Source organism: Hyperolius riggenbachi, chromosome 11, assembly GCF_040937935.1.
Source record: "Hyperolius riggenbachi isolate aHypRig1 chromosome 11, aHypRig1.pri, whole genome shotgun sequence".
NCBI lineage: Eukaryota > Metazoa > Chordata > Amphibia > Anura > Hyperoliidae > Hyperolius > Hyperolius riggenbachi.
The window spans coordinates 230,823,877-230,849,921 of record NC_090656.1 but is presented as its reverse complement, the minus strand read 5'-3'; the positions used below and the strand labels follow the sequence as shown (position 1 = coordinate 230,849,921).

General features: G+C 48.7%; 1 protein-coding gene across 1 annotated transcript in view; it reads right to left on the bottom strand.

The window, feature by feature from the left end:
* Positions 1 to 26,045, bottom strand: part of TSPAN18 (tetraspanin 18) — a 203,859-nt gene that overhangs the window by 6,791 nt on the left and 171,023 nt on the right. The window contains exons 4-9 of the mRNA XM_068260876.1: positions 21,738 to 21,813; positions 19,770 to 19,964; positions 18,505 to 18,579; positions 15,525 to 15,623; positions 14,914 to 15,084; positions 10,303 to 10,386 (exon numbers count right to left, since the gene is read on the bottom strand). Coding sequence (XP_068116977.1) covers positions 10,303 to 10,386; positions 14,914 to 15,084; positions 15,525 to 15,623; positions 18,505 to 18,579; positions 19,770 to 19,964; positions 21,738 to 21,800 — 687 coding nt within the window. The 5' untranslated portion in view covers positions 21,801 to 21,813. The remainder of the gene's footprint in view (positions 1 to 10,302; positions 10,387 to 14,913; positions 15,085 to 15,524; positions 15,624 to 18,504; positions 18,580 to 19,769; positions 19,965 to 21,737; positions 21,814 to 26,045) is intronic.

Sequence of the window (26,045 nt, the reverse complement as noted above, 5' to 3'; positions counted from 1 at the left end):
TTTTTTTTATTTAAAAAAAACCCTCCCGCAGCCACCCTGGCGATTTAATCAGAACGCCAGGGTGGTTAAGCAACCTAATGGTTCTATTGCATTGAGCATAAATGTTACATTTTAGGCTAGCTTCACTTACTTCTGTAGTGGTACAGTGCTTAGGGTGACGTGTCCACCACACAGTGAGATCTGGGTTCGATTCCCAGCTATGGTATGATGTATACTCATGTATGTATTCCCAGCTATGGTATGATGTACCAGCTATGGTATGATGTATACTGGTTTTTTAAATAGTATAATTCCCTGGCAGAAGAGACCCTCCTGAATAGGTAGAAGGGGAGGGGGGAGGAGGGAGGAATTAAAATCTCCCTAGCAGAGTGTGTACCAGCTGTCCCATAATTAATTAGTGTAGGCAGACAACTGAGTCAAATGGTATAAAGGACCTAGCTTGATAACCAGATATTGGTGATATGCAGATACTGTATTAACGACCAGCAGATTATATGAATCACTACAAGGAATACCAGTGACTGGCAGGTGGTGATCAGCAGATTGTAGTGGCTAGCTTCTAGTGACTAGTAGCAGCCAAGTAGTGACAGTTAGTCTGACATTAGGTGACAGGCAGTAGCCCACAAGCAGTAGGTAGTGGGAGACCGACAAGCAGGACCGGTTCTACACTTTCTGCTGCCCGAGGCAAACTTGTGAGCATGCTCCCCTTTTGGGATGATCGCACAGCACCTAAAAATGTTTACCCTCAGTATAGGTAGGTAGCCAGGTATAGGTGCGCCCTGTATAGGGTAGCCAGGTATAGTTGCCCCAGTATAGGTAGTATAGTTATACAAACAAAATACAGGACATCAACCAACGTCTTCACAATGAATTGCACAATTCCCGGTCTCATCTAAAATCAACACCTTATGCAACAAAAAATTATAGAGAGCACCAGGTACTAATGTGCAAAACCTTTTATTAATCAAATTGTATCATAAACAACCCACGAAGCCAGTAAAAACAAAAACCCACCTAAAAACAATGCTACTGATTGCAAGCAACCATTAATGGCAATGAACAGGCGTACGTTAAAAAGGGGCGCTGGGAAAAAAGGGCGCGGGGTTTTAAACGATAAGCATGGATAACGTTTAAAAATGTATTGTATTGTATTTCGTTTAAAATTAATGTTTTATAAAGTTATAAATCATTAAATAATGTGCATTAAATCGGCAATTGTAAAACCGTTAATCTTTCGTTTAAATAGTGAAACGTATAATAACGTTTAAAAAAAAATTACTAAGTAACCCTCCCTGTACCTACCCCTAACCCCTAGACCCCCCTGTTGATGCCTAAACCTAAGACCCCCCCTGTTGGTGCCTAAGTAACCCTCCCTGTACCTACCCCTAACCCCTAGACCCCCCTGTTAGTGCCTAAACCTAAGACCCCCCTGTTGGTGCCTAAACCTAAGACCCCCCTGTTGGTGCCTAAACCTAAGACCCCCCTGTTGGTGCCTAAACCTAAAACCCCCTGTTGGTGCCTAAACCTAAGACCCCCTGTTGGTGCCTAAACCTAAGACCCCCCTGTTGGTGCCTAAACCTAAGACCCCCCTGTTGGTGCCTAAACCTAAGACCCCCCTGTGATAAGCATTAATAACGTTTCAAAAACATATTGTGCGGTTTTTTTCGTTTAAAAATAATGTAAAAAAAAAAAAAAAAAATATTGTACTGTTTTTCGTTTAAAAATAATGTTTGAAAAAATATTGTACCGTTTTTCGTTTAAAAATGATATTAAAAATGTATAAATCATTAAATAATGTGTAATCATGAGAAGAAGTAATAAAACATTAAGTCTCCGGGCGCCGCTTTTAAAACGTTATTTTTCTCCGGCGCCCTTTTTTCCTATCGGGCGCCCATTAAACGATATTTATTATGGGAGTGAATGGCGGCGCCCGATTTGTCCACTAGCCTCCTGCGCCCTTTTTTACTGTTACCAATGAACAGTCCCTTTTAAGGAACACTGCTGAAAAGGGACTGTTCATTGCCATTAATGGTTGCTTGCAAACAATAGCAGTGTTTTTAGGTGGGTTTTTTTTTTACTGGCTGCGTGGGTTGTTTATGACACAATTTGATTAATAAAAGGTTTTGCACATTAGTACCTGGTGCTCTTTATATATTTTTGTTGCATTAGGTGGTATGTTTGCCCCAGTATAGGTAGCTAGTATAGTTGCCCCCAGTATAGGTTGTATAGTTGCCCCAGTATACAGGGCCGGTCCTGGACTTTCTGCTGCCTGAGGCAAAGATCGTAAAGGCGCCCCCCCCAATATTTCTACATAACATTACATCCCCCACACAGCCGACCGTGTCCGTGAAGGAAAGCCTGAGTGACGCAGCAAAGCGAGTGACTGACTCACCAGGGATTGGGTCTCCCTCCGGGTCTGGTGGCGGCGAAGGGCGGGCATCCACATCCAGCATGCATCCTGCACTGGCAGGGGACAGACGGCTGCGGTCTGCGGCGGGCATGCTCCATCTCGGATCTGAGGGATCTCGCGCTGGGCCAGTGAGCGGCGGCCGGCGGCAGCCAGCCAGCCTCATCATCATCATCGTCACGGTCACGTCGGCGGCGCTCGCTGCTCAGTGACTGACCATGACAATCAGCCGCTGCCAGGGCAGCAGAGCGGGCGGCAGCCGCCGCCATCAAATCAGCAGGCTTAGGCACTAGGCAGCGTCACCAGCGTGCAGCCTTGGAGGAGACAGGAGAGGCTGCAGAGCTCGGAGTCGTCGGACTCGGAGGCCGGCGGCAACAGTGCAGTTTCTAGGCTAAAATGCACCCAGGGCGAGGGTGTAAAAATTGCGCCCCCCCCCCCCAGTATAGGTAGCCAGCTATAGGTCCCCCCCGAGTATAGGTGGCCAGGCATGGGTGAGCCAGTAAAGTTGCCCCCAGTATAGGTTAGCCAGGTAGTTGCCTCCAGTATAGGTAGCCAGTATAGTTGCCCCCAGTATATGTTAGATAGGCAGGCACCCCCCCCCCACCCCGGTATAAGTTAGATAAGTAGGTGCCCCCAGTACAGGTTAGCTAGGTAGGTGCCTCCAATATAGGTAGCCAGTATAGTTGCCCCCAGCATAGGTTAGATAGGTAGGTACCCCCAGTATAGGTTAGTTAGGTAGGTGCCCCCAGTATAGGTAGCCAGTATAGTTGCCACCTGTATAGGCTAGCTAGGTAGGTAGGTGCCCCCAATACAGGTTAGATAAGTGCCCCCAGTATAGGTTAGATAGGTAGCTTCCCCCCAGTATAGGTTAGATTAGGTCGCTGCCCTTCAGTATAGGTTAGATTAGGTAGGTGCCCCCAGTACAGGTTAGATTAGGTAGGTGCCCCCAGTATAGATTAGATAGGTAGCTGCCCCCAGCATAGGTTAGACAGGTAGCTGCCCCCTAGCATAGGTTAGATAGGTAGCTGCCCCCCAGTACAGGTTAGATTAGGTAGGTGCCCCCCAGTATAGGATAGATAGGTAGCTGCCCACAGTACAGGTTAGATTAGGTAGGTGCCCCCCAGTATAGGATAGATAGGTAGCTGCCCCCAGTATAGGTTAGATAGGTAGCTGCCCCCCAGTATAGGTTAGATAGGTAGCTGCCCCCCAGTACAGGTTAGATTAGGTAGGTGCCCCCCAGTATAGGATAGATAGGTAGCTGCCCCCAGTACAGGTTAGATTAGGTAGGTGCCCCCCAGTATAGGATAGATAGGTAGCTGCCCCCCAGCATAGGTTAGATAGGTAGCTGCCCCCCAGTATAGGTTAGATAGGTAGCTGCCCCCCAGTATAGGATAGATAGGTAGCTGGCCCCCAGCATAGGTTAGATAGGTAGCTGCCCCCCAGTATAGGTTAGATAGGTAGCTGCCCCCCAGTATAGGTTAGATAGGTAGCTGCCCCCCAGTATAGGTCAGATAGGTAGCTGCCCCCCAGTAGAGGTTAGATAGGTAGCTGCCCCCCAGTTTAGGTTAGATAGGTAGCTGCCCCCCAGTATAGGTTAGATAGGTACCGGTAGCTGCCCCCCAGTATAGGATAGATAGGTAGCTGGCCCCCAGTATAGGTTAGATTAGGTAGGTGCCCCCCAGTATAGGATAGATAGGTAGCTGCCCCCAGTACAGGTTAGATTAGGTAGGTGCCTCCCAGTATAGGATAGATAGGTAGCTGCCCCCAGTACAGGTTAGATTAGGTAGGTGCCCCCCAGTATAGGATAGTTAGGTAGCTTCCCCCAGTATAGGTTAGATTAGGTAGGTGCCCCCCAGTATAGGATAGATAGGTAGCTTGCCCAGTATAGGTTAAGTAGGTAGGTGCCCCCTCATAATGGCGGAGGGGGGAGCCGGAGCCGCGGTGAGGGCAGCCAGACCTCTCCCTCCCTCTCCCCGGGCCGCTCTCCATGCTCCCCCCTCGGACTGTAGGCAGCAGAGTTAGCGCGCAGGGAAGCGCTGCTGTACACAGCTGTTACTCACCTCCCTGGATCCGATCGCCGCTCCCGCCCTGCTGGTCTCCTCTCTGCAATGTAGCCGCTGCTGATACACACGCGGCTTCCTGTTTACACAGGAAGCAGCCGCGTGTGTATCAGCCGGCTAGGCAGAGAGGAGACCAGCAGGGCGGGAGCGGCGATCGGATCCAGGGAGGTGAGTAACAGCTGTGTACAGCAGCGCTTCCCTGCGCGCTAACTCTGCTGCCTACAGTCCGAGGGGGGAGCATGGAGAGCGGCCCGGGGAGAGGGAGGGAGAGGTCGGGCTGCCCTCACCGCGGCTCTGGCTCCCCCCCGCTATCACAGCCACGTCATCTGGTGCCGCCCCTCCACTTACTGCCGCCTAAGGAACCCGCCTCATGGGCGGGCCGGCCCTGCCAGTATAGGTAGTACAGTTGCCCCAGAATAGGTAGCTAGCTAGTATACTTGCCTCCCTCTATAGGTTACTAGTATAATTGCCGCCAGTATAGGTAGCTAGTATAGTTGCCCCAGTATAGGTAGGTAGCATAGTTGCCCCCAGTCTAGGTAGTATAGTTGCACCCAGTATAGATATCTAGTATAGTTTCCCCAGTATAGGTAGCTGGTATAGTTGCCCCTTGTATAGGTAGGTAGCTAGTATAGTAGCCCCAGTATAGGTAGCTAGTATAGTTGCCCCAGTATAGTTTCCCCAGTATAAGTAGCTAGTATAGTTTCCCCAGCATAGGTAGCTAGTAAAGTTACAATAGTATAGGTAGCTAGTATAGTTACCCTAGTATAGGTAGCTAGTATAGTTGCCACAGTATAGGCAGGTAGTATAGTTGCCCCCAGTATAGGTAGTATAGTTGCCCCCAGTATAGGTAGTATAGTTGCCCCCAGTATAGGTAGCATAGCTTCCCCAGTATAGGTAGCTAGCATAGCTTCCCCAGTATAGGTAGCTAGTATAGTTGCCCCCTGTATAGGTAGCTAGTATAGTTGCCCCAGTATAGGTAGCTAGTATAGTTGCTCCAGTATAGGTAGCTAGTATAGTTGCCCCCAGTATAGATGGCCCAGTATAGGTAGGTAGCTAGTATAGTAGCCCCAGTATAGGTAGTATAGTTTCCCCAGTACAAGTAGCTAGTATAGTTTCCCCAGTATAGGTAGCTAGTATAGTTACCCTAGTATAGGTAACTAGTATAGGTAACTAGTATAGTTGCCATAGTATAGGAAGGTAGTATAGTTGCCCCCAGTATAGGTAGCATAGTTTCCCCAGTATAGGTAGCTAGTAAGCTAGTATAGTTGCCTCCCAGTATATGTAGCTCGTATAGTTGCCCCAGTATAGGTGTAACATCTGCGGCTGCGGGCACGCAGGGTGTCTCCGCAGCCGCCTCGGTTCCCTGCTCGGAGTTTTTTTCCGTTCTGCCGGCGTTTAGCACGCCGAGGACGGAATTGTCATTGGCACATAGGGTTGCTGTATCGCGCGGCCGCGCGCGTAGACAGGACCTTTATGCTGGGAGGAGGTGCGTCAGCTGACCCCCTGGTCGGCTGACGTCAGAGGGGACTCACGCCACTCAGGATTGGCTGATTGTAGTGGGCGCGGCTGTGGGGTCGCCTCTGCTTCTTAAGCCTTCACGGTTCACTCGCAACCTGTCTGCTGTTGCGAATACATATGTGCTAACGCTCAGACCTTAGACTAGTATCCGGTGTGCTTTGATCTGGGAGGAAACCAGGGATTTCACACAAGATTAGGACCTTTGCTTTATTGTATTATTATTGATATTCTGTGTATGACTCTGGCTTATCTCTGACTCTGCTATTGCTTTACGTTTCTGTACCTCTGCCCATCTGATCTAGTTGCTGAACCTCTGCCTGAATACCTACTACTCTTTTGCCTACTGATTTTGTACTGTACTTTTGTATCTGCCTCTCAGTTGCCGAACCTAGCCTGTCTGACCTCTCTACTCACCAGTGGGCCCTTGCCACTGGTGAGGTGCTCTTCTGATAGTACCCACCAGCTCCTCTGGTGAGGTTTAGTAAAATCTACTCAGTTACTGTTTCTCATAGTACCCACCAGCTTCTCTGGTGAGGTCTCATTAAACTAATCAGTTACTGTTGCACCAAGCACATCTCACTCTGTGTTCCGGTTAGCTATACTTGCATTATTGGTGATTCAGCAGATCACCACATAATCAGGTATAGCGTCTGTATTATTGGTGATTCTGCAGATCACCACATAATCAGACGTCTGTGTTGCTACACCAAAACGTTATACAATCGTTTAGGTAGCTAGTATAGTTGCCCCAGTATAGGTAGCTAGTATAGTTGCTGGCGGCTAGCGGGCAAGGGGCCCCATTTTGCTAAACGTGTGGACGCGCATGACCTTGGTGGGTAATGAGTGCCATGGTTGTGAAGGCTAAAGAGGCGAGTGTGAGCTATGTGGATGCATCCATGTAGCCCAGACCCACATGGCAACAAATACCCTCCACCCAGCAATACGGGAAGTGCATCCAAGTGTTGTACATCTAAAACCTGGAATCCCCCATTTCCTCATTTTACACCAGAGAACAATATGTATTAGAAAAAAGAAAATCTACATTCTACTTGCAATGCCATATCTGACCACCAGAGGGAGGCTTCACCACACAGAATGCAGGCTGTGATATACAGCAGCGTGATAAACCCCTCACCTGCCAGTATAGTTATAAAAAAAAAAAAACTACAAACCCGTAACATATATGTTATGTGTTTATTAAATGTCTTGCCCATATCTACACATAGCAAAGTCCACATTCGTCCCCAGGGATTGTCCTGAATGTGCAAATACATTTGGCATTCTTAAAGAGAGTCTGAAGCCTCAAAAAAAGTATCTCTTTATTTCAGAATGCCCTTTAGCCTTAAGAGTAAAGATGATTCGCCGTGTCCCTGCGGCCGTACGAGGTCTTTAACCCCCCCCCCCCCTCCCCCCCAATCCCGGGGCAAAATTCTACGACTTTCAAAGTTGTAGATTTTGCTGCCCGGGGAGGCAGAGCTTTGCGCTGTAGTTCTGCCCCCAGTCCAATCAATCACCACAGATCACCCTCCTCTCCCCGCCCCTCTCAGTCTTCTTTCACTGAGAGGGGCGGGGAGAGGCAGAGATCGGCGGAAATTGATTGGACTGGGGGCAGAACTACAGCGCAAAGCTCTGCCTCCCCGGGCAGCAAAATCTACAACTTTGAAAGTCGTAGAATTTTGCCCCGAGATTTGGGGGGGGGGGGGGATAAAGACCTTGTACGGCCGCAGGGACACGGCAAATCATCTTTGCTCTTAAAGGGAAGGTCCAAGCAAAATAAAAAAATGAGTTTCACTTACCTGGGGCTTCTACTAGCCCCATGCAGCCATCCTGTGCACTCGTAGTCACTCACTGCTGCTCCAGTCCCCCGCTGGCAGCTTGCCGACCTCGGAGGTCGGCGGGCCGCATTGCGTACATTTTTACGCATTCCCGCGAGTGCAGGAACATAAACACATACGCATTGAACCAGTAACGCGTAAAAATGTATGTTTTATGACAGAGATGGAGCACGATGGAAAAGTGACTGACAGCAACATAACGAACCCCCCCCCCCCCCCAAAAAAAAATAAGAATCTATGAACCCTTTCCACTCCATAGGCTAACGCAGGGGGGATTACAGCTGCCCAGAATCCCCCCCTCAGACCAGGGCCGGTGCAGTGTCTGGGGACGCACAAGTTGAGACACCAGAATATCTTCAGGTATCCTGCAGCTCACAACAGTTGGCTTTCGATGGAGCAGCAGTGTGTATACAGAGCATGGAGCAGCAGCGTATGTACAGTGCATGGAGCAGGAGCGTGTGTACAGAGCATGGAGCAGGAGCGTGTGTACAGAGCATGGAGCAGGAGCGTGTGTACAGAGCATGGAGCAGGAGCGTGTGTACAGAGCATGGAGCAGGAGCGTGTGTACAGAGCATGGAGCAGGAGCGTGTGTACAGAGCATGGAGCAGGAGCGTGTGTACAGAGCATGGAGCAGGAGAGTGTGTACAGAGCATGGAGCAGGAGAGTGTGTACAGAGCATGGAGCAGGAGCGTGTGTACAGAGCATGGAGCAGGAGCGTGTGTACAGAGCATGGAGCAGGAGCATGTGTACAGAGCATGGAGCAGCAGCGTGTGTACAGAGCATGGAGCAGCAGCGTGTGTACAGAGCATGGAGCAGTAGTATTATTATTATTATTATTATTTATTGTATTTATAAAGCGCCAACATATTACGCAGCGCTGGACAATAAATATATACAATGATACAAGGATGACAGACATAGGGTTATACACATAGAACAAAGTTATACATGCAAATTGTACAAAATACATGATCATGCAATATTGGCTGGTTAGGTAGGCCCAGTAATACAAGTACAGGCTGTCATAGGACAGGAGCACATGATCCTGTAGATTACACTAGGGAGTGGAGGACCCTGCCAGAGGCTTACAATCTAAAGGGAGGGGTGGAAACACTAGGGGGGGCTGTTAAATATTCCTTAGAGAGTTACTGTGTGGTAGGAGGTGGGTAGGCCATCATAAAGAGGTGGGTTTTGAGGGCTTGCTTGAATGTGTTGAAAGAGGGAGCAAGTCTGATGGGTGGTGGAAAGGCATTCCAGAGGGTGGGGGCAGCTCTTGAGAAATCCTGCAGGCGGGCATGGGAGTGTGAAATGCGCGGGGTGGTGAGGCGAAGGTCGTTGGAGGAACGGAGGGGGCGACCTGGTGTATACTTGTGAACAAGCTCCGAGATGTAGGTAGGGCATGTTTTGTGCACAGATTTATACGCCAGGCATAGAATCTTGAAACTTATCCTGAGACGGATAGGGAGCCAGTGCAGGGATTCACAAAGGGGAGATGTGGATGCAGAGCGGTGCGAAGAATGGATGAGTCTTGCAGCCGCGTTCATCACTGATTGAAGGGGGGCAGTGCGTTTCAGGGGGAGGCCAGAAAGGAGTGAGTTACAGTAATCAAGGCGGGAGATGATGAGGGCATGGATGAGCAGTTTGGTCGTGTCCGGGGTTAAGAATGGGCAGTAGCGTGTGTACAGAGCATGGAGCGGCAGCGTGTGTACAGAGCATGGAGCGGCAGCGTGTGTACAGAGCATGGAGCAGCAGCGTGTGTACAAAGCATGGAGCAGCGGTGTGTGTACAGACCATGAAACAGCAGAGTGTGTACAAAGCATGGAGCAACAGTGTGCGTTTACATAGCAGGGCGTGTACAGAGCATGGAGCAGCAGGGCGTGTACAGAGCATGGAGCAGCAGCCTGTCTACAGAGCATGGAGCAGCAGCCTGTGTACAGAGCATGGAGCAGCAGCCTGTGTACAGAGCATGGAGCAGCAGCCTGTGTACAGAGCATGGAGCGGCAGTGTGTGTGTACAGAGCATGGAGCGGCAGTGTGTGTACAGAGCATGGAGTGGCACTGCGTGTGTACAGAGAATGGAGCGGCAGCGTGTGTACAAAGCATGGAGCGGCAGCGTGTGTATAGAGCATGGAGCAGCAGCGTGTGTACAGAGCATGGAGCAGCAACGTGTGTACAGAGCATGGAGCAGCAGCGTGTGTACAGAGCATGGAGCAGCTGCGGGGAACTTAGAGTCAGGTATGAGCTACCCAGCATGATGTCCTACCATTTTATTATACTGTATTGTGCGTGTGTGAGGGAGACCTTTCAGGAATCCCCCATTTGAAAAATCTTGGTTTGCCCTTGCACTCCAGATTGATATGAAAAGAAACCATAAATCTTGCTTTATCAATATCTACCAGAGAGACGCTGCAGTGCCACCTAGTGGCCAACAATGGAATGTTCTAACGACAGATGGACAATGGAGTCCATATTATATCACTTACCTCAACCGCCAGAACGCCGATGGCCAACGCTCCGGCCACATACACATAAGGCTCTAAGGCGTTGAGTATCGTGGAGTAACATCCCTACAGGGGAAATACACACAACAAACGAGTATTATAATTCAGGATAGGAGGAGGAGACTTGTCAGGCAGTGCAGTCAGCACACTTGCCGATTAAAGTGGATCCGAGATGAAAAACTAACTATAACAAGTAACTTGTCTATATATCTTATGTACAGTTTAGATGGTTTAAACAGCAAATCTGTCTGCATACAGCTTTGATAGAATATGATTATTTCTTCCTGTGATACAATGACAGCGGCCATGTTGTTTGTAAACACTACACAGAGGCAGGGTTATCTGCACCATCAGCACTCAGACTGTGAAAAAATACTAATCCCCTCTCCTCCGCCCTCCTCCCCTCTGCCTCTGAAATCAATGGTTAGTAACACCTCCTCCTCCTCCTCCTGCCCAGTCTGAGCTCCCATGAGCCCTTGCTACTGCCTTGGCTCTCTGAAAACTGTGGGCAGGGCTTCTTCAGTTTATAGGGAATAAGAGTATTAAAGCAAAAACAAAAAGGTATTTGGCGTGAGGAATGCCCTATAAACTATAGGAAAGGAACACAATTATGCAATGAGTAAAAGTTCATCTCGGATCCACTTTAACTGCTGTGCGGAAATTCAAATTGCGTAATATAACCAATTAAAATTGACCATCCAATTAACTCATTTTCTCAAATCGGATGAAAATCGGTTCCACAACAAGCATAGCCATTTGATGACCAAGGCCAAAATCGGTCTAATGTATCGATCAAACATGCTGGAAAATCTCGGTCCTACGTTTGTCAATCGGCTGTGCAGCGGTAACTGCGCTCAATATCGCAGCAATGGACGCTGCCTGTCTGGCTACCCCTAAAATGAAGAGGTCACCCCCCACCCCTCTTCGTGCCCATGCAGTGTAACATCGCATATTTCCTGCTGCTGCGACTCTCGACTCCTCCACTATCACACGTGTGGCACTCGGTCAGGTGGTGGTGCTCAGCACGTCAGCAGTCTCCAGGGTGGAGGCTGGAAGTCAGCGGGATAGGGGAGATTCTACGCTGCGCAGACACCAAAGGGAGACTGAGGCCTCTTGCACACTACATGCAACTCCGATTTTCGATTCCGATTAAAAAACATCGCAGCATGCAACACCTTTTTTTTAAAGTTCGGATCATAAAAAAAAAAATTGCAATTGCATGTAGTGTGCAAGAGGCCTTACATGAGGGAGGCAGCCAGGCAGGAGGCGGTGCTAGGCCGATTACTGATACTATCAGGTATGGGCCGGCAACAGATCCTCTCCAATCAGAGAGAGATGTGTCCCCTAAGTGGATCTGCCCATACATTGCTAGATACAAAGCAAAAAAGTGTGTTCCTTGCGCTCAAACTCTGGGCCACCAGACCAGTCAAATCCAATATGTCAATTGTCCAGACCAGGTGACTACACGATGTGCTGCTCCAAATCAGGGTATGTGTGCAGAGAAATCTAAGAGAGGAGGGAGCGCTCTAAGTGCGTTAACCAGGTAGGACTTTATTTGCGCATAACAAGTGTATACTTACAGGAAGAAGAATTAAAAAGCGCTTGTCTGCGGATAAGCCACCCGCTCTACCCCTCCGCGGCAGGCTGCACGCGCTGTGGCCAGCAGCGGCGTGTCCGGTGTTAACAGGAGGCTTGTCTTGCGAGGCGGTGGGCGGGGCCTATTGTCGTGATGCGTGTAACGTCATGACGTGTTTCGGCGCTCTGCGCCTTCATCAGAACTTGAACATGAAGGTGCAGAGCGCCGAAACGTGTCATGACGTTACACGCATCACGACAATAGGCCCCGCCCACCGCCTCGCAAGACGAGCCTCCTGTTAACACCGGACACGCCGCTGCTGGCCACAGCGCGTGCAGCCTGCCGCGGAGGGGTAGAGCGGGTGGCTTATCCGCAGACAAGCGCTTTTTAAGTCTTCTTCCTGTAAGTATACACTTGTTATGCGCAAATAAAGTCCTACCTGGTTAACGCACTTAGAGCGCTCCCTCCTCTCTTAGATGTCATTGCTAGATAGGTCACCTTTAACTCTTTGGACCGGACCAGGCGAATTTGCATGGGGGGGGGGGATTCAGGCAGCCCGGGATCCCCAGTATGGCTGGGTAGCTGTGTGGTCCCCTGTGTGGCCAGGTGTCCCCCCTGTAGCCAGCAGCATTTACTCAAGTCCCAGGCTCCAGCGATGAGCCGCAGTGGATCCCTCCGCTTCGGCCGGTATCCCCGCTCGTACTGCTGCACAGTTCCGGGTCGTGGCTTGATGAAGTCATCAAGCCTGGACTCGGCACTGACGTCAGAGAGAGCGGAGATGCCGGTTAGAGCGGAGGGGAGCGCCGATCACCGTGGGAACGGCAGGAAGGTGAGTGGATCCTCTTCTCTCCCCCCTACCGCCGCATCACTAAACAGTGATCACTTTGATCCGCCAGCGATCATAGTGATCACGTGATCAGAGGCCATACGTGATGGCTGCTGATCACTGAGGGGAGATGTCAGCTGTCATATGACAGCATCTTTGGTGCGCACAATAGCGTCAGGAGCGGAAACAGCGGGTGGCGTAGATCCTACGCCGCATCAGGCTAGAACAGCCACATATGTGGCGTAGGATCAGCATTACGCGGTCCCCGCAGGGTTAAGGTGGCCATACACAGAGATTTTCAGCAGATTCGGTCATCAGATAGATTTCTTTCAGATGCCTGTCAAATCGAATCTGACAGGAATCTATCTGATGTGTGCTACACACTAGGGACAGATTTCCAATAGATTTCAGAATTAAATCTATTGGAAATCGATCTAAATGCATTACTGCACCATTAGATCCAAAGCAACTCTATGGGTCATTGATCTGCTGCCAGCAGCAGATTGACCTAGATTTTCCATCCTGTCAGATAGATCACATCGATCGATTTAATAGAATCGATTTCCGATCGATTCCATAGAATTGATCGATGGCTGATATCGACCAGTGTATGGGCCCCTTGAAGCAGAGCTTGCAGATGTAATCAGAAAATATGGTGGCGATAATCCACTATCTAAAACAATGCTTTGTCCCTGCTGTATTACAATTCTGCATAGAAAGTAGTTTATAAGAATAATTATCAAACATATGACTATTCAGGTTTAGTGGATTATAGGTGTATTTAAAGTGAACCTCCGGACTAAAAATCTACTCAGCAGAACTGAGAAGGCTTGGTGTTTCTTTAACAGTTTCACAGCATCAGAACTTTGTTTTTCTTACCAAAGCATCATTTTTAGCTGTATTTTTAGCTAAGCTCCACCCTTCAAAGAAAACTACCCGGGCTTTTTCCCCTAATGCTGTGCAAAGCATGATGGGATTTCCTATGTTGTTGCAACTGGGAGGGGTGATCAGCACACAGGACAGTTGGAACCGTGTCTCATGCTCTCTTTCAACCAAAAAGATGGCTGCCCTCATGAAATCAAACATTTGCCTGTTCTTTTAAAACAGGGTGGGTAAGAAATTATATTACCTATCTATTTCAATTAACATAACTAATGTAACTTAATGACAGTATGTTTGTTTAGGCTGAAGTTCCTCTATAACTCACGACTTCCCCCCCCCCCCCCCCCCCCAAAAAAAAAAATCTTAGTGATGTTAGCTACAAGGGGGGTTGTAACTTGCCTATGTCTATATCTGATGCGTTTTGCTCACGGTCCACATAACCCCACTACTTCCTTATTCCAGGTTTGAAGGAGAAAGTAGTGGCGTTACATAGAAAGCAAGCATCTGCTATTTATTTATTGTAGTTATAAAGCCCCAACATATAACGCAGCACTACCATAGGCCGCCTAGGTAAGTTGACCCCCCCCCCCCTCCTTGCCCCGGTCAGCGCTATCTAATTTAAATTTAGATTATGAGTAGCTATGTACTCGTAGCTAACATCACTAATTCCTTTTTCAACCCACCCACCTCCCACCCTTTTTAATGATTTTATTATCAGTTTGTTTTATTCCATTATCATTTTGCTTTATTTATTATATTAAGTTGTAACAAAAATAAAATCTATTTTAAAAAAATATTTGGAATAGTATGAATTTGAAATATGATTGAAGTGTGATATTTGTTTACGGCGCCCTCTGCTGGTGTGATTTTGAAACGCCTTTTCAAAAAAGGCCTCGTTTTGAGCAGTACAGAGAATAAGGCCAAAAAAAAAAATGTAGAGAGCAAATTATGAAACAAGAAAAAAAAATCATATGAAAATTAAATTTTCTGAAAAATAAGCAATAATTTCATGATCACAGCAACATTCAAGGCAACTTGGCTAAACTGAATCTAGCGGTGACCGGAGCTCTCTCTCTACTTTGTTTCCAGTTTTCACTCATTTCATTTCAGAAACCAGCACCGAGGATCTATCAGACTCGGGTGTACAGGAAATATCTGGACCACTTCCTGGGAGTTGCTCCAGAAACATGAAAGCAGGTCAGGCTGGATGCCAGAGGCCACTCCTGCAGAGATCTGTACATTTCCAGGGGAATAGGATGAACACACTATCTGATGAGAACAGTCCTGATCCTGCGGATGGAGATCATACCTGTCTGTGCAGGTCGGTCCCCTGCATGCAGTCTCTCCTGCTCAGTAGCTCCGCCTCTCTCTTTGCAGCACTCCGCTTGCAGCAGGCCTCGGGCGCCATGTTGTGGGGATGTGAGCGGAAGTGCAGAGCGCCCCCGAAATCCTCCGGCCCGTTCACCCCGCAGCATTCAAACTGTCCGAGAGACAAAGAGGTCACTGGAGACTAATACAGGCATAGATATATGCATGTCACACACTGCAGCTAGTTTACTATCAGTACAGGCACACGGTAACAGCTTGTGATGTACATACCGGGGGTAGTAGAGATCAGCACACGCTACAGCTAGTTTACTATCAGTACAGGCACAAAGTAACAGCTTATACTGTACATACTGGAGGCAGCTGAGTTCAGCACACACTGCAGGTAGTTTACTATCAGCACAGGCACAAAGTAACAGCTTATACTGTACATACTGGAGGTAGCAGAGGTCAGCACATGCTGCAGCTGGTTTATGATCAGTACAATCACAGAGTAACTAAAGTCAAAACACAATTGCTGAATTTGGGGGACTTTCTAAACAGTTTCTTGGCTGTGGTGCTGCTGCAGGTCAGGTGTGCAATCGTTCCACTCACTGTGATCATGACAGAGTTCCATGTGGATGTGAAGATATCGCTGCTGTTGTTCCCCTGGTAGTGCCTCTTCAGTTCCTTTGTGAAGAAGTCTCTGGTCAGCTACAGAGAGAGAGGATTAGTTAAAGATTGTCCAGGTTCCAGGCCTGCCGCACGGTAACAGACATTTTTCTAAAACAACCTCACAGAGGAGTGGATCTTATGACCAGGGCCGGTTCTAGACTTTTTATTGCCGGAGGCAAACTTTGGAATGATCGCACAGCAAATGTTCACACTCAGTATAGGTAGGTAGGTAGCCAGGTATAGGTGCCACCTGCATAGGGTAGCCAGGTATAATTGCCCCCAGTAAAGTAGCCAGTATAGTTGCCCCCAGTATAGGTAGTTAGTATAGTTGCCCCCAGTATAGGTAGTATAGTTGCCCCAGTATAGGTAGTTAGTACAGTTGCCCCCAGTATAGGTAGTATAGTTGCCCCCAGTATATGTAGTTAATATAGTTGCCCCCAGTATAGGTAGTATAGTTGCCCCAGTATAGGTAGTTAATATAGTTGCCCCCAGTATAGGTAGTATACTGTAGTTGCCCCAGTATAGGTAGTTTGTACAGTTGCCCCAGTATAGGTAGTATAGTTGCTCCAGTATAGGTAGTTAGTATAGTTGCCCCCAGTATAGGTAGTATACTGTAGTTGCCCCAGTATAGGTAGTATAGTTGCCCCAGTATAGAATAATGAGTTCAGTTCAGGGCAGTTTCTAGGGTAAATTGCACCCAGGGCGAGGGTGTAAAAATCGCCCCCAGTATAGTTATATAGCTATAGGTCCCCCCAAGTATAGGTAGCCAGGCACAGTTGCCCCCAGTATAGGTTAGCTACGTAGGTGCCTCCAGAATAGGGCAGCCCGTATAGTTGTCACCAGGTTAGATAGGTAGGTGCCCCAAGTATAGGTTAGCTAGGTAGGTGCCTCCAGCAGAAGTACAGTGGCGGGGGGAGCGGGCATAGCGTAGTTGCAACTCAGCTTCCGCAATATCCCGCAGTCTCTTTCCTCTTCCTGTTTCCAGCGTCTGTCGCATTGGTAAGTGCCCCCTGCTGTAATGATGTGACCGCATGTCATCACAGAGGGCACTGTTACCAACGCAACAGAAGCCGGGAACAGGAAAAAGAAAGAGGCTGCTGGGGATTGCAGAAGGTGAGTTGTAACTACGCCATGCTCGCTCCGTCTGTGCCCCCCCTCTCCTCGCCGCTCAATCCGGCGCCCCATGCGATTGCACTATTCGCATGCCCGTAGAAACGGCTGTGGGTAGGTTTCCCTGGCTCTGCTGCAACTCCCCCCCCCCCCTCCCTGGTCAGCGCTTAACTTCTTGGAAAAAGCGGTGGCCGCCTCCTGCTTGTAGTAAAATTATGTCAAACGAATAGTCGGTGTTTTATGGAATGGCATGTGTCACTTTATCTGAATTAAAATATTGAACTTGGTTCATTCAGAGTGTGCGGATCTCCTGGATGTTTTGCATATTACTACAATCCAGCACCTCGACAGTGGTGTGCAATTCCAAGCGGACTTGTGGTCCTGCTTGTAGTAGACCTCAGATCCGCATGGCTCACAGCGGCTCTCATGGACGCGGGTATTCTGGAAGGAATTACTTCCAGTATATGCACCGGGAGCGAGGGTGGTGGGCGGGATGCCTTCCGACGTCGCCTGAGGAAGCTGTGTCACCTGGCATCATGAGTGGGATGGCCCTGCTTATGACTCATTTCTGTACATGGCTTGCAAAACACAACTTCTGTACCTCGTATCGTCAAACCTTCTTCTCCAACTATCTTGACATACCCCCTCAACCAAGTTTTTTCTGCTACCTGTTGATCCAACCAGCTTCTGCAACCTCCTTGTCCATCCATCTGCTCCTAATTATTTGGCTACTATCTCCTCCTACCTCCTTGGCCAACTATCTTATTTTACCTCCTGTCCAATCAGCTTCTTCCACCTTCTAGTCCAACCTCCTACCTCCTTGGCGGACTTTCCTTCACTTCTCCTTCTTTCCCTACATTCAACATAAATGAACCCGAGCTTATTCCTGGTAACATAATTAAAAATGGTCAGTGTAATGGTGATAATTCCATTTGTCATGCAAATTGTATGCATCTTGCCCAATCCTGAGCTGCTGCACACAATCTGTAAGTGACTTACAGAGCAAGACTTCTATACCTTCTCTCCTCTAACCCTCTTCTCCTGCCTTCTTGTCCAATCATCTTCAACATACCCACTCAACCAACTTTCTTCTGCTACCTCTTGGTCCCACCAGCCACTGCAACCTCCTTGTCCATCCATTCCCTCCCACTTCCTGTCCATTCATCTCCTCATAACTCCTTGGCCAACTATCTCCTCCTACCTCTTGTCTATCCAACTCCTCCTAAATCCTTGGCTAACTATTTCCTCCTTGGCCAACTATCTTCTCCTACCCCCAGTCTAGCAAACTCCTCCTACCTACTGTCCAATCATCTCCCACTTTCTAGTGCAACCATCTCCTCCCTCCTTGGCCAACTTTCTTCCACTACCTCTTGGTGAAACCAGCTACTCCAACCTCCTTGGCCAATGATGTCCTCCTACCTACTGTCCAACCATCTACTACCTCCCCTACATTCAACATAAATGATCCGGCGCTTATTCCTGACAACATAATTAGAAATGGTCAATGTGATGGCAATCATTCCGTCTTGCATGCAAATTGTATGCATCTTGGAAATCTTGCCAAATTCTGAGCTGCTGCACACAATTTGCATGGGGAAGACCAGGAAGGGGCAGGGGGGGGGGGAGGCGTTGAGGTGGCAGAGGGAGGAAATTGATCAGTGAATGAAGGGCCAGAGGAAGGAGGAGGATTAAAGATGGTGGGGGGAGCAGAGGAAGACCAGAGATAATGGGCGGACAAGAAAAAGAGAACCATAGGGGTCACACAGACGAGAGGACACTACCATTTAACAAGCAGGCAATCAGCACTTACATTTTCCCGAAACAGGAATGCCAAGATGGCCGCTGAGAGCTCCGCCAGGAATATGACCAGTATAAACATGAAGAACTGAAAGGCAAGAGGTGAGAGTGGGATCATTAGTGGCCTCTCGGAGGAGGGAGCAGACAACACAGAGCTTCCTGCATGACATGGACATCAAAATCTGTGATGTCCTCACATATCCCAGTCATGCTACAGAAAAAAAAGGAATGCGAAGGACTCCTCCCTTCAACCATGAGGCTACCCCAACCATGACTCCTCCCTTCAACCATGAGGCTACCCCAGCCATGACTCCTCCCCCCAACCATGATTCTACCCCAGCCATGAGCCCCCCAAACATGAGGCTACCCCAGCCATGACTCCTCCCCCCAACCATGATTCTACCCCAGCCATGAGCCCCCCAACCATGACGCTATCCGAGCCATGACTACTCCCTTCAATCATGACACTACCTCAGCCATGACTCCTCCCTTCAACCATGATGCCACCCCAGCCATGACTCCTCCCTTCAACCATGATGCCACTCCAGCCATGACTCCTCCCACCAACCATGATTCTACCCCAAGTGAAGCACGTTGGTGGAGGCGCCCAAAAGTATGTTATAGCAACAGCTAGATAATTTTACTCATAAAATTGGATTAAAATAAAAATAAGTAAATAAAAATATATATGGTATGATCAGGAGGTCTCTTACCTCCAAAGAAGACTCATGTGGGTAGAAAAAGGAGTCTTTATTAAAATAACGGTTATACTGTAAACAACGCGTTTCACGGGACTCAGCCCGCTTCCTCAGGTCAATAAAACAGATAACCTTAACAATAGCCGTGCGGAGCTCAGGCGCATAGATCCTACCCCAGCCATGAACCCCACGCTCCCCCCCCCCCCCACTACCCCAGCCATGACTCCTCCCCCAAGCATGATTCTATCCCAGCCATGACCCCCCAACTATGATGCTACCCCAGCCATGACTCCTCCCCCAACCATGATGCTACCCTAGCCATGGTCCCCCCCACCATGATGCCTCCCCCAGCCATGCCCCCCCCCCCCCCCCCCGGCCCCTAACCATGACACTTGTTTTGTCCACGAGTTTGAACCCTCAGTTTACATACAATCGACTGCTAATTACAGGGTGCAAAACACACACATATATATATATACCCCCTCATGGGCCCCACAATAAGAACCATGTCTAAAAATGCTCCACCCCATAGCAATGTGAGGACAGATGCCACTCATGCAGACAGAAAATGAATACTTACAAACAGCAGAAGGCACTTATTCTCCCGGACGGCCCCACAACAGCCCAGGAAGCCCAGGAGGAAGAGCATGGCACCCATAGCCAGCACCAGGTAGGCACCCATGAACAGCAAGGGGTTGGCAGCGATGATTTCCCGGAAGCCAGTGGGGTCAACGAGCACCCAAATGCCAAGTCCGAGCAGAAACGTTCCTCCCAGCTGGAGAGAGTAAGAGGGACAACACGTTACTGATATCAAACTATGACGTCATTTCCTGCCCTGACCAGAGGTTCCCTGTCCCCTTGGGGGTAACTCGGGGGCCTTCCACCACAAGGGTCCAGGCCTCCTGTCTGGGAAGTTCTACCCAATTAGTAGAGGATAGTTTACCATCGACTTGAGATGGTCAATTAGATAACCACACGTCACACATCCGAAGGATGAGAAGTGGGAGGAGCCAGTGGAGGGTAGGAGGGAGCAGCAAATGCGGTGTGGAGGAAGGAGCCAATGAAGAGGAGCAGCAGGTAAGGGGTGGAAAGAGCCAGTGTAAAGGGGCAGCAAATGAGGGATGGGAGGAGCCAGTGCAGAGGAGACCAGATAGTGCAATATTGTTGCTTAAATGGTAAATTGGTGAATATAAAAAATACAAACCAAGCTTAACACCTGGAGAAAATCCATCTCCAAAAGGGGTTACCAGACTGAGGCCCTGTGCCTCCTGGTAGGAGGGTATGCAATGCGAGGTTAGGGGTTTGGAGCCACCCAAGGGTAAATAAAATAGCTTTAAAAAGATGCCTTACCTCAAGAAAGACACAATCAATTGATTTGAAAAAAAAAAATGTTGATTTATGGCTAGCAACGCGTTTCATGAAGGTGCCTGTTTACTTCCTCAGGCCAGTCTTCCTGCCTAAAAACATTAACATCCTTAATGTATAATTGTAATGCCAGCTGAAGTGAGTTTTGGAGCAATCCATATGTAAATGTTTTTGGGCAATTTTATTTACTTCTTGGGTGCCTCCCCCCCCCCTGCAGTGTAGAGAGGCGCAGCAGATGTGGTGGGAGGAGCAGCAGATGAGGTTGGGAGGAGCCAGTTCAGTGAGGAGCAACAGATAAGATTTGGTAGGAGGAGCAGCAGCCAATGAAGGATGGAAAGAGCCATTGCAGATGAGCAGCAGCAGATGAGGAGGGAGGGGGGAGGGGGCAGTGCAGAGGAGCAGCAGATGAGGGGTGGGAGGAGCCAGTGCAGAGAGGAGCAGCAGATAAGGAGGGTGAGAGGAGCTAGTGCAGAGAGGAGGAGCAGATGAGGAGGGTGGGCGGAGGCAATGTAGAGAGGAGCAGCAGATGTGGTGGGAGGAGCCAGCTCAGTGAGGAGCAACAGATAAGATTTGGTAGGAGGAGCAGCAGCCAATGAAAGGTGGAAAGAGCCATTGCAGATGAGGAGGGTGGGGGGGAGGGGGCAGTGCAGAGGAGCAGCAGATGAGGGGTGGGAGGAGCCAGTGCAGAGAGGAGCAGCAGATAAGGAGGGTGAGAGGAGCTAGTCCAGAGAGGAGGAGCAGATGAGGAGGGTGGGCGGAGGCAATGTAGAGAGGAGCAGCAGATGTGGTGGGAGGAGCAGCAGATGAGGTTGGGAGGAGCCAGTTCAGTGAGGAGCAACAGATAAGATTTGGTAGGAGGAGCAGCAGGCAATGAAGGGTGGCAAGAGCCATTGCAGATGAGCAGCAGCAGATGAGGAGGGAGCAGTGCAGAGGAGCAGTAGATGAGGGGTGGGAGGAGCCAGTGCAGAGAGGAGCAGCAGATAAGGAGGGTGAGAGGAGCAGCAGATGAGGAGGGTGGGAAGAGACGATACATGATGGATTGCAGAGGTGTTCTGGAGGTCAGTGGCTTTCCTGCACACCTGGGTGATATATAATGTTTTTATAGGCAGAGAAGCAGCTGTTTATTCAGTCAGCAATGGTGGTCGTCATTATTACCATCCATAAATAAATGATTGATACTTACAAAGATAAAGAAGTTGAAGATGAACATGAGGTATTTCACGCAGCTCAGACTGTCGCCCTCCATGGCCGGGGTCGCCCTGCAGAGGGATCACATGATTCAGGGGTCAGTCACACAGCCAGGGAATACGGGAGCAGATTTATCAGGTGCAGCAAGAGCAGAGCAACCAATCAGCAGGCTTCATTTACCCGCCAAAATCCAACTGCTTCCTGTATGCTTCTATCAGGAGGAGCCCGCACATACTATTGTCTTTATAGGTAAAAAGATTCTCCTTCCAGCTGTATACTAGTCTCCTCCCTCCACCATTCGGCAAACAATTTATACTACGGACTACCCAATATCATTACAGTAGATACAGTAATTAGCGGACCTGAACTCAGAACTTCCTCTCTAACAGCAGAATAACCTTTAAAGAAAAACATTTCTTTGTTGCAGCTGATACTAATCCTGAAATAAAATCTGCAGTGTCTACTTCCTGCTTTCATGGAAGCAGACATAGGGTTAACATCCTGTGTTTACAAATTAGCTGCTCTGCCGTGGCAGACAGCTGACACAGCTGAGAGATCAAATTAGAACTTGGGATTAGTCACAGAGGAGGGGAAATTAGACAGGCTAAACTCTCAAAATACATACAGGGTGCATTTCTCTGTTTTCCTTCTGTCTTGTGCAAGAGTTCATGTCCACTTCAATGTGGGATTTTCACACCAACAGAAATCAGTATTTAGAGGTTTTTTTTTTACCCCTTAATGGAGAGATGGAAGAACATGAAACCGGGAAACTCTTCATATCCGTTATCAAGCTCAAGCCAAACATTCCGCCTAACGCCATCGAGCGACGCACAGCTCTTCATTACGGTTTAATCTCGTGGAGTGGAGCTGCGAGCCATTAAGCTGTTGATCCCCTGATTGGTGGAGAGAGGCAGGTCGGCGCACGGCGAGATGAGGACCGCACTCCAATCAGAGGAAGCGGAACTCTGACCTCCGCTGATTGATCCGTAATCACGTCCCCCTATTACAGGCACTCCTGGCCGGCTGGAGAGCGCGGCGGCGGTGATAACGCGAATACGAGAGCCTCACCCCAATCAGCCGGCGAGTTCAGCAGAGAATGAGAGATTTCCAAGGCAATCATAACGGGATTGCTTTGTGCTCCTCAAGCCTAACGTCTCGCGCTACACCATCCATTACCGAGCATCAGAACAACAAGGGCCTCATTCACACGAGCAGATCAACGCGCAGGAAAAACTGCCACACGCTTCTTAGGGCCCATTTACACTGGGGATTACAAAACACTAGTGATCATCGCTAGCAGTTTGCGGCGGCGATTTTTCAAAGCAAACACGAATTTTATGCTGTACAGTTTCAGGATTTTTGAGCGATCAGCATTTTTTTTTCATTGCAATTGTGAATGCGTGCACAGTGTTTGCATTTACAATGAATTGCAGGCAATCGCAGCAGTGAGATCACTGCCATATGCTTAACATTACACTAGCGCTTTTGCGATTGTCGGGGATTTGGAGATTAGCGGTTAATGGACGCTAGTCGCCCCAGTGGGAATGGGGTCCACTGGAATGCGCAAAACGCAATAGCGATTTTAGCAGCGTTTTCCAGAGCCATTATCTGGAGATTTGAATGCGCTTTTGAATGTAAAGCTAGCGGTATGGACAGCAATTGCCATTTACCTTTTTTGTGGTTCTGGGTAGTAAAATCACCGCACAGTCGCTTTAAACTGGGGTTGAAAAGCGATTTTACAGCAATCCTACGCTTTGTATTGAAGTGCAAATGCTCCAAAATGCTGCAGTGCCCCGTGCTACTGTGGAATCACCACCATTGGCTTTCATTAGCCCAGCACTGAGGCCAGAGTTGTTGGGGTGATTACCGCTAATCGCTGAATTGCCGGCAGTAGCTAGCGCTTTTTAAATACACTACATGCAGCATTTTTCAACGATTTTAGAGAGATCGCAATTACAATGCTAAATGCGATCGCGCAAAAATCTGTATACAGTCATTTTACACGTAAATCGAGTACAAATCACCCGCGCTAAGCGCTAGCGTTTTGCGTTTGCCAGTGAGAATGGGCCCTAATGCTGGGAATACCGCTCCAGTATGCCGCCGGATCGATTGCCGCTCGTCCCCGTGGGCGATTATCTTCTGCTGGTTTTACTTATCTTTTTCCATTGTCCCGCCCGCGGTATCGAGCGCGGAATCGATTCGGCGGGTGATCGGACACGTGGGAAATTATCAATCGAGCCATCTAAATGGTACCGTGTATTCCCAGCATAAGGTAGGGAGCTTAGCGTATATTATCGCACACAATGTTAATCTATGGGACACATACAAAAAAAATGGGATGTTTTCCTAATGCGATTTTATTTGTGAAAAATTGCACAGCAAGTTCCCTCATCCTGCATCTACTTTATGCGAAGTAAAAAAAAAAAAAAAAGGAGGGGGGGGGGGGGGGGAGACTTAAAAGGACAACTGTAGTGACAGGACAACCAGGCAATTGGTATTGCGTATAAGGAAATAAATATGGCAGCCTCCATATCCCTCTCACTTCAGGTGTCCTTTAATCATTTTTTAGTCATTATTTTTTAAACACACACACACACTAGTATACCCTTATGCTGGTACTTGAGATCATAGCCCGGCTCGCCTTCCCGACCAGGATTCGGCGGTATGGCGTCATCAGGTATACCGCCGAAACCTGTTCGGTAAGGCGAGGCGGGCTATGATCTCAAGTACCAGCATAAAGGTATACGGCAGGGGTCTCAAACTCAAATTTACCTGGGGGGCCGCAGGAGGCAAAGTCAGGATGAGGCTGGGCCACATTAGGAATTTCACAATCGCGGCGCATCGCCGCCTCTGCCCGCCCCTCTCACTCTTCCTTCACAGAGAGGGGCGGGGAGAGGCGGCGATCCGTGCAGCGATTGACGTCAGGAGGGGCAGAGCTGAAGCTGAAAGCTCTGCCCCTTCCAGGAAATGCCGGCGGATTGCCCCCCGGGCCATTTTGGGGCTCTGCAGCCCTCGTTTAGCGGCGGGGATGCGGCGGATTACTTGGGAGCACTGAAGCGAACTATAAGGAAGCTTTTGCCGGCGAGGGCCACAAAATATTGTATCGAGGGCTGCAAATGGCCCGCGGGCCGCGAGTTTGAGACCCCTGGTATACGGTTAAGGTGCATGCGACAGGCAGTCCATGCAAACAGAACACCTTATATGCGAATTCATGCAAGGCGGGTCCAGTGTGCATGGACCCTCAAATGTAAGTTGTTGAATTGATTTTGTGATGCAGTATTTGAAATAAAAATTGTGTATTATTCCTTGGATGTTTCCTCTAGGCCTCTTTCACACCAAGACGTTGCGTTTTAGGGGACAAGATTGCATAACGTGCCCCTAACGCAACGTATGGTGGTGTTGAAGTTGGTCCAGATTGAGCAGAGCTATGCAGCTCTTGGTGCTGTTTTCCTTCTACCTATACTGATAGAACAGCAGCTCCAGGATAGTGATGGAAAGTCCGGATCTTTTCAAGGATTCGGATGATTCGAATTGGATCATTAAAAAGATGCGGATCTTTGAACCAAATCATTTGAATCATTTTACTAGGGAAGCAGACTGAATGAAATGACTAGCAGGACAGGACTTTCCCTGCACTGTACATTCTGTATGTTCCTGTTTCTTCCAGACAGACATCCACTGTGAACCGAATCGTTCATTGTGATGATCCGGATGATTCAACTGACAAAAGATCGGGATCAAATGAACGATTTATTCATGATCTGGACAATACTATGAGTGCAGGTTACCTCACCACAGTGCAGTGAATATTAATTAGCCATGTGGCTAGTCACTGAGCATGTGCAAGCAGTCTAACAGTTAAAGCCCAGTATAAAGCATAGCATGCTGCACTTTCATTCAATGTGTAGCGTTACAACGCAATGTGGGCACTGTGAACCAGCACATTGATTTTTCATTACTGTGCGGTGGGCTGCATTACAGGCTGCTCTAACCTGCGCCTGTAACATCCCACTGTGAAAGCAGCCTTAACGAGACACTGAAGCGAGAATAAATCTCGCTTCAGTGCTTATATATAGCAGAGGCATGTGTGCCCCTGCTAAACCGCCACTATCCTGCGGCTAAACGGGGGTCCCTTACCCCCCAAACCCACCCCTGCAAAATCTACGACCAACTTGGTCGTAGATTTTGCTGCTGTTGAGGCAGGGCTAACGGCTGCAGCCCTTCCTCACAGCGCCGGAAATCCATCTTAGCATTTCCCATTTTAACTGTGGCTATTTTGAAGACAATCCTGGTGTCATTTCCT